The 8,650-nt window shown below is 43.9% G+C and overlaps 1 protein-coding gene across 1 annotated transcript in view; it reads right to left on the minus strand.

Annotated features, from left to right (window-relative positions):
• Window positions 1–6,351, minus strand: part of TFAP2D (transcription factor AP-2 delta) — a 54,037-nt gene extending 47,686 nt beyond the window's left edge. Inside the window, exons 1-2 of the mRNA XM_075750035.1 lie at window positions 5,806–6,351; window positions 2,069–2,129 (exon numbers count right to left, since the gene is read on the minus strand). Coding sequence (XP_075606150.1) covers window positions 2,069–2,129; window positions 5,806–6,351 — 607 coding nt within the window. The remainder of the gene's footprint in view (window positions 1–2,068; window positions 2,130–5,805) is intronic.
• Between the last annotated feature and the right edge of the window lie 2,299 nt (window positions 6,352–8,650).

Genomic DNA, 8,650 nt, shown 5'->3' on the forward strand with positions numbered 1-8,650 from the left:
GACACGAGATGTTTAAAATATTAGGGAAGCCACTCTCGAGTTAATATATTCTTATTGATGTATTACTAGAAAAGAAGTGTGATTTATTTATATGGGATACTGTATAGCGCTTAGGCGCAGGATGTTTTGATTACTGCTAACACCTATCGGGTTTTTTTGAAGTCGGACAAAATATTTATTATGTATTTTTAATATACATTTGAAACTTATACTCTCGCCTTTGATATCTTCCCTGAATATGCCAAGACATAGATAGCAGTGCAGTAGTAGTTCAGCACTTAGATCAGGGTAGAGAAAACCTTGCATTTTCATGCTGGATTTCCTTTACTATCAATCTTTAAACCCTTGAATAATTTGATCGCTTTAAAAAGAGAGAGAAAGAGAGAGAGAGAAAGGAAGGCTGCTGACTACAATCATCTGCACAAGTAATTGGAATCTCCTTAACAGGAGCTGGAGAGCTGAATAAACGGGAGTTGAGCTGAGCTGAGATTTGAGCCGCCCTTCAGCTGGGAAATGAGAACCGCAGTCAAACACTCCAGGCACAGACCCCAACTGGTGGGGACTCTGCCTTTCTCTCTTTCAGCTAACGATCCCCGCTTCTCGGAGGTCAGCTCTCGGATCAAACCCGAAAGAATTATCCCTCTTCCTAGGTATAATTAGAATCCCCTGAAATCCGAGAGACGAGAACCTAGGCAAGGCACAGGCACCGACAGCACGACTTGGGCAGGACTTTGCAAGTCCGCCGCGCTACCAGCCCTCTCCACAGCGTCCCGCCAGCTGTGCCCAGGGAGGGGCCGAGAGATTTGGAGTCCTTCCCCTTTCCTCCCGTCCCTCTCCCCTCCGCCAGCTCCTCCGCTCTCCTCCGTGTGCCGGCCGCGGGGTCGGGGGCCGCCCGTCGCGGCGAGCCGAGCCGAGGCGGGGCCGGGCGGAACGGAACGGAGCGGAACGGAACGGAACGGAGCGGCCGAGGGGAGCTGTCCCTTCAGCACCACCGCTCCGCCGCCAGCCCAGCCCGGCCCCGGGGCCGCCGCCCGCCTCTCCGCCCCGCGGCTGCAGCCGGCCGCCCCGCGGAACAAAGGCTGGTCTGAGTGGGTGTGGGGTGAGGGTACCCCGAAACCTCCCCTCCTGCGGACATAACCTTGTGTGAGCCTACTCTCGATCTTCGATAGTCGTGTGTGACTATTGTTTCGGCGTAAAGTTTGTCTAGGGAAGTGGTGGCTAAAATCGGCTCTGTGGCACAATAGGATCGCATCGCCTAAAAGATCTGCTAAAGATCTATTTTTATTTTTATTTTTTTCCTGGTGGGTATAATGAATAAGGAAAGGTAATAATGGGATAAGAAATGCGCATTCCAAGAGGCTGAGTCGCGAAGAGTTCTGCCTCCGACTGCATTATTCGTTTTATATTGTGAATGAAAGTATGTGTTTAATCTCGTAAGAAGAATGTGTTCCTACGTTAGGCCTTTAACCACTTTTGTTCCTCTTCACGGTAAATGACGGTAATATCACACAGACACCACCCCCCTCGAACACTCAGATTTCGCAAATGCTGAATAAATGCGTATTTAACAAGAGTTCCAAACCTTTCCTCTAACTTTGACGTTAGATATTTGCATTGACAGATGGGTATCAAATGAAGTGACACTCAAAAGCGAGTTCCACACCGGTCTGTAGCGCTACTGAAACCACATTTCCAAAAAAGCTCCTTCCTTTCCCCACAAGACATCAAACTGCCGAATTCACGGCCCGGAGCCAGGGAACACGTTTCTCAAACTATCAGGGATCAACTCGATTTAACGGGGAATGATAAAACGAGTCAAGAAAGCTCTGGATTTAGCGGGAGTATCCGAGAACTACCGAGGAACAGATCGCTTGTAAAGTGCAAATGGACTGTGAAATGGGAAGTGCTCTAAGCCAGTTTGAACGTACTTCTGTCAAACGCCAGATTATCGCTATTTCGGCAGTAACTCCAAACTACGCTAAACAGTGAGGGAGGGACAGAGAGAAAGAAATGGAGAGGGGTTCATGTTTACAAAAATTGATAGACGCAAGTATTTGTAACCTCTTACCTCTTCTTATCACACCTCCTTGCCCGTTCAGTACAAGTCCACACTGGGCCTCCACTGAGCTCTTAAGTAATGAGGGGTAAAAAAAAAAAAAAAAAAAAGGAAAGAAAGGAAAGAAAGAAATCAGATACAGAAACCCACAGAGAGATCACATATAGCTTTTGCTTTGTTACACGATTCGCACAGGAACAATAGTTAAGGTGAACTGGAAAAACACAGGTACTCTCATCGAACTCAAGTGCTCCGGCGAAATCCCATCGCCATCCTACAGTCTGCCCTTACCCCAGGAAATGCAGAATAATTATCACATTCATTGGCCATTTAAATACGAGTTTCTCCTGAACCGGGGAGTTAGATCGGCAGCTACGTGGCAGGATAGAGAGATAAACAAGTAGTCTTGAGAAGTGTGTACGCACTTTACAGTTGCACGCACGAAGGTAAAATTACACATTTATATAGTATTTTCGTATGTTTAGCTGCATATTTATTGATATATATATACACACAGCTAAATTGATATATATGTTTCGTGACACATATATACCGACTTCTAAAGTGTGCACAGAAGTAGACAAAGAGCACAAACAACAGACGACCTATTGGGCTTTGCCGGCTGCACGGAGTCGTAAGGGTGTTGTAACAATGCGTGTGTCCGCACATAGGTGGGGATGAATATGCATCTGTGTGCACACACACACGGGCACCCATGTGTGAGCGTGGGGTGAAGAACCATCCAAAAACCTGCCTAGGGCTTCTGGTGCACATCCGAAGAGATCTCACTTCTTTATTCTCCTGTTACAAGGTTGATTATTTGGGGATCTTCGCCCTCCTTAATAAATATTTTTATTGGAATGATAAAAGACTTGAAAGGGTTGGGTTTTCTTTGGGTTTTTCCTTATGTTGGGGTTAAAAAAAACACAACAAACCAAACCTAAATCTTTGCCCAGTGGAAATGTGTTAAAGACGCATTTTCCTCTACAAACAAACGAGGTATTGGACATGAAAGAGGCCTTTAAGGGTGTTAACCTACTCAACAGCCCGTGAAGAGTTAAGTAAATGCGGAGAGAGTCGGTGCATAATAAAAACCCCACTTTACAAAACAACCTTTACAGTCCTGGCTCTCTCCCCCACTTTCACCATATTGGCGCTGGCCCTGTAAGACCTTCCTTTTCAAGGCTCTTTTTTATTTTAAGTGTTCTGCCTTAAAGTGATTATGAAATCAATATGAAAAAAACTTGGCGACTGAGCATAAATTAAAGCGGTGATGGGAAAAGGTGTGACAGTTTTCTTTGTTGCCCATGGAAAATCTTTTTAGGGCACTGAAAGATGCCACTCCAGCTCCAAGACTGTTTGCATCTGTTAGGCTGACTTAAACCGCCCTCGAAACTATTGGACATTCACTTAAAATTCTGTGCAGGGAAAAGTATATTTACATTTGTTGCATTTGAAATGAGGCATATGCTGATGAACGTTTTAAAAAGAAAGACTAAGGAGAAAGGGGAAGACTGGTTAGACCACAATTTTGGTTTATAAGTATTTGTGTACAGTCCTGTTTCTGTTCGCCACCAAAACGCTTCCCTCTAAGTCCAAGGCGATATTCGCAAGAGTTCGAGTTTGTTCTCAGTCATCTAAATCATAACGACAAATATTAATATTTTCAACTTCTCACCGCTCAGGGTTTTCGATATCTCAGTACACTCCCTCTTTGGTTCGGGAGAAGAGGGAGGAGGAAAAATAAAGAAAAGATTAGGTACAAAGACCTAAGTCTTTTACTTTCGAATAAAGTATGATCGAAAAATTATTATTTTCCAAATAAAAGCTGCTTATTCTGTTCTTCTTTAAAGAAATAAAAAATAGAATGTGCCTCTAGCAGCTTAACCAACCTCTCTCTCTCTCTCTTTTTTTTTTTTTTTTTTTTTTTTTTTTAAAGGGAAACATGTTGTTTGGTCGGATGACATTGCATAAATGACCAGTTGAATGGCACTAAGTCGAAAATTGGATAAACTATGGTGCTTTTTTGCCCGGGACTTAGGCATTGTCTGCTGTCTTGCAAACGTTCCTAATCCCCTCTTTTGAAAAATACAAGGCTTTGTGCCTGCCAAAGAAAAAAAATTTGTACAGATACAAAAAAATCAGCAGCAGACGTGGTTATAAAAAGGAGTAAATAGGTTTTAGTTGGGCTGAGCAGTGAATGGCAGATTTTTTTTTTTTTTTTTTTTTTGAGGGGGGTAACATAAGGAGATCCTTGTGAAAAATGTAAACAAAAAATGGCCAGAGAGGATAAAATTATATAGTGAATTTTAATGGAGAAAGCTACGTTTAAATAGTTAGGGTTTCCTCCTCAGACATATAAAAGATCACATTCTTTGTTGTTGTTGGGTTGTTGGATTATTTCCCTCAAAAAAAAAAAAAAAAAAAAAGAAAAAAGGGAAAGAAATCTTTTCTCCGATATAACTAGAGAGTTTGGGTTGTGTTTTTGTTTTGTTTTGTTTTTAAGGGAAGAAAATAACCTTTCTTAGTTTTACAAACTTCGGGTTTTGGTTTGGGTTCTTTTTTTTTTTTTTTTTTTTTCTCCTTTTTTTTTTTTCCCCGAGCCTTTGACCGCTGCGTATTTTTGGAAAGACCAACATAGCGAGCTTTGTATGACTGGGAGCGAGATTTGGGGGAAAAGTAAGTACAGTAAATACGGTCCTATTTGTCTCTCCCCCCTGCTCGGGAAGCCTTTAGTTCCTCGGCTCGTCGGGAGAAGGAAGGTTTGCTTTTGACTTGGGCGGGGGGACGGGGACTTTTCGAAAAGGGGTGTTAGCTACAGGAGGGCGTTGTTTGCAGTTTTGGAAACAAATTTCATTTAAGAAACCAGCTTAATTTACCGGAGGGGAATTTTTTTACTGCGGGGGAAAGGATTTCTGAGCGGATAAAGCTGAGGTTTTGATGTACAGAAATAGAATTTTTTTGATGGGTCCGGATGCCGGTTAGGGGGGGAACAGATGAATGATTAGACACATAGATAGATGAATTCAGCTTTATCTGCTTGTACTTCTCTCCCTATTGACATCTAGATCGGATATTGCGAGGGATTCTTATCATACTGAGTATTTCTGATGGATGTTTGGTCCCGTTTATTTCTTCCCTGCCTCATGCCTCGGAGTTGAACGGAAGGTTTGCCTTTGTATGTATGTCGGAAACTAGATTTATTTCCTGCCCCTACTTTTTTTTCTCTTTTCCTACTCCATCCCTTCCTTAACACATTTCCCTGCTACGTCGCTCCAAGTCGTTTAAACTGTTCCGTTCGCCGAAAGAAAAGAAAAGTTTAGGAAAAACGAGAAGGAGGGTTTGGTTTGGTTTGGTTTGCTTTGGTTTCTGTGTGACTTCCATCAGGGCTGGTACACGCACACACGGACCCGCACACACACACACACGCACCCCGAGATCTCCGGATGAGTCCCACGGTCTCAGCCATCCCAGAGACACAACCCACGCGGGGAAGTCAGGCGAGAGGGTTTGTTTGTTTGTTTGGCCAAGAAAGACCACTTGCTTCCCCCCCCCCCCCACACACCCCCCCTCCCCATTTTTTGCTGCTACTACTCTGGAGGGGACGGGCTCTGGAGCAGATTTTGGACGAATCTTCCCTTCTTTGTATGAGCTATTCGGAGAGAGGAAAATGGGGAGGGTGAGGGGGGGGCCCAGGGCAGGGGGAGGGGAGAAGAAGGTGCCTCGAAAGGAGATCGCATGCTATTTACCTGCAAATCGTCTGCTCCCGAGGCTGCAAGCCCGAGGCTTGGTCCTGGCAGGAGTCTTTGATCTGGATGCATCCCATATTGGGATCCATGGCTCATAAGAGACAGGTCGTGACGGCGGTAAGCATCTAAGCACCCCAGCTCTCTCCTCTGCTCGTCCAAGCAAGAGGACTTGAGCGCCCGCGCATTGTGCAGGTTGATAAAATCAGTGGGTTCCCCATGGTGGATCTGCTGGTAGTATTGCTGGGAGTGATGGAGAGAGTTCAAGGAGTAAGCGTCGGGGTTGACTGCCGGGTGGCTGTGTTGGAACTCGTAGTGGAAGGACTGGTGGTGCAGTGGGGTGTACTGGTGGTTAGTGGAGAAGTACGGGGAGGCGAACTCGGTGCCCGTGGTGGAGTAAGTGAGAGGAGATGAGGAGGAATAGGCGACGGTCGAGTTGGCCACAGACTCCAGGCATCCAAGCTGCATCAAACGGTAACTGTTTGATCCGTCATGACGTATCTGAAAGGAAGAAGTGAAAAGAAGACCCCAAAACTGGAGGTTTGTCATTGAAAACCCCGGGTGCGGTTCTTCCAAGCACGCTGTCCTGCATAGCTTCTCCCCCTGCAGAAACGTCTAAGCCTGCGAGCGGCAACCCCAGCAACAAAAGATCCTTTCCTACCTTGGGCTGGTGCCATCAAGGTCTGTTCAAAAAATCATAAACAGCCCAGCCTGCCCTTAATACCGTCAAGCGAAAGGAATCCACGCACTGAAATAAACACTATCTATCTTTCTATCTGTCCATCCATCTATCCATCCATTCACCTCCTGATTGCAGCTGTAATATGTGGGGCTGACACACACAAAAAAAGTCATCAAACAGAGGAAACTACCGAGAATACAAAGTCCCGTCCCTATGTTACAGCGTTACACGTTTAAAAAGCTTTGCCGCCTGCTTGCCTTCCTTTCTTCCTTCCTTCCTTCCTTTTTTTTTTTTTTTTTGATTTTGAACCCCTATTTTTCTTTCTTTTTAAAATAACGAATCAGATCCAAAATTCCCCCCCTCCCCCCTTTTCCTGCGTTTCGAAAGAAAAGGGGAGTCCTGTTTTTTTTAGTGAAAACTCCCCATTCCTGGCGAGCTGGTGGTGATTTCTCTCCACTTCATTATATTATTAGGGGTATTATTCTGATTTTCGTTCTGGCAACGGTTTTAACGTGGTAATGAGTTGCCCTTTCTGGCGACAGATGTCATAACGAATTTTCTCTCTATACTTCTTTAAGTTATCTCTGAAGCCGGATTATAATTAAATGTAACGGTCCAATATGGATTTAAAAAAAATGGAAACAACCACACAGGCACATACACACACACATATGCACACACACGCACACACACATCCACACACGCGCACGCACACACACACACACACACACTCACTCTCACACACAAAATACCTCTGCATCGTGGACGAGACCTGGAAAGGTAGTTGACATTTTTTGGTTCTCCGAAAAAAAAAAAAAAAAAAAAAAAAAAAGAAAAAAAAGAGAGAGAAAAAAAAAACCCCTCTGGATAAATTTCCCCTCTCCAAATTAAAAAAAAAAAAAAAGAAAGAGAAAAAAATTTGAAAAATCCAAAGTTCATGTATTTCCCCAATTTTTTTTAGAAAAAATCTCTACAGACAGAGAGAATTTGCAATGTATCTGCATAGATCAGATCTCTCGCTTTTCCATGCACCTCCTTAAAAACCTGTAGGAACAAAATTTTCCCTCTGCACAAAAGCTGCTCCCTGGATCAGATTTTGTACTTGCTGGGTATTTCTTTGGCTGATGTCGTAGGTCCCTTGGTAATATAGAAGTTTTGAAAATTAAGCATCAGCACTGAGAACTGGGAGGACAATAGATAGAGGAGCTTCATCCCAGGAGACAAGGAATAAATATTGTATCTTCGCCTAATAAGGAACTGTAGGTTCTTTCAACATTTTTATACATTTTTTCCTCCACTCTTTAGAATGCTTTTTCTTACCCAGGCTAATATGGGAGCTAATCTGATCGAAGGGGGTATTTTGTGTACATTTTATTGGGAAGACATAAAGCTAATATATATTAATATATATTATTAAACCATCCTTTTCAATAGGTAAGTGCTCCTTCCTGTTGATTATATTGCTTTTAAGTACTGACCAGAATCTAAGATTGCACATTTGTATATGTGTCTGTTTAACTGTATTTTTTTTTTTTCTAAATGAAAACTATGTGGTTTGTTTTGGGTTTGGTTTGGTTTTTTCTTTTTTTTTTTTTTTTCTTTTTTCCCCCCCCCCTTGCATTTACATCGAATTTAAGTCCACCCCACACTCCAACCTGCTTTTAAAGCTTCCTAATATGCTATCTTACAGGCTTCTTTAAATAGCATTTTCAAACATAAAACTAGGGTGAGACCACAAAGTATCACTGCAGTGACATATTATATGGAATTATACATAAAATACATATAGATCTACGAAATCACATCTGTAACAGGAGAAAGAAAAAATAGAGAAGGGAACGTAGGAGCTAAAGACCACTGATAGCTGTTTCGACATTTCTAAGTGCCGATGTATTTTAGTGATGGAAATACACGGAGGCTGCGTAGCCTTGCCTTGCAAAGCTGGAGGGGTACGTTATTTATTTATTTAATGACACCGGTCCGAGGAGTTACCACTCGGGGGAATAAGTCCTCTCTGCCTGCTCAGCACCCCCCCACACACCCCCACCCCCCCACACCCCACCACCACCCCCCCCCCCTCCCCAGCCCCTCTGCCCCCAGGTAGGGGCTGGAGCCCCCGAAGTGACTGCGGGCTCCTCACGGGGAGCGCCCGGGGGGGGCCGCCCG

Source organism: Balearica regulorum, chromosome 3 (assembly GCF_011004875.1).
Source record: "Balearica regulorum gibbericeps isolate bBalReg1 chromosome 3, bBalReg1.pri, whole genome shotgun sequence".
NCBI classification, from domain to species: domain Eukaryota; kingdom Metazoa; phylum Chordata; class Aves; order Gruiformes; family Gruidae; genus Balearica; species Balearica regulorum.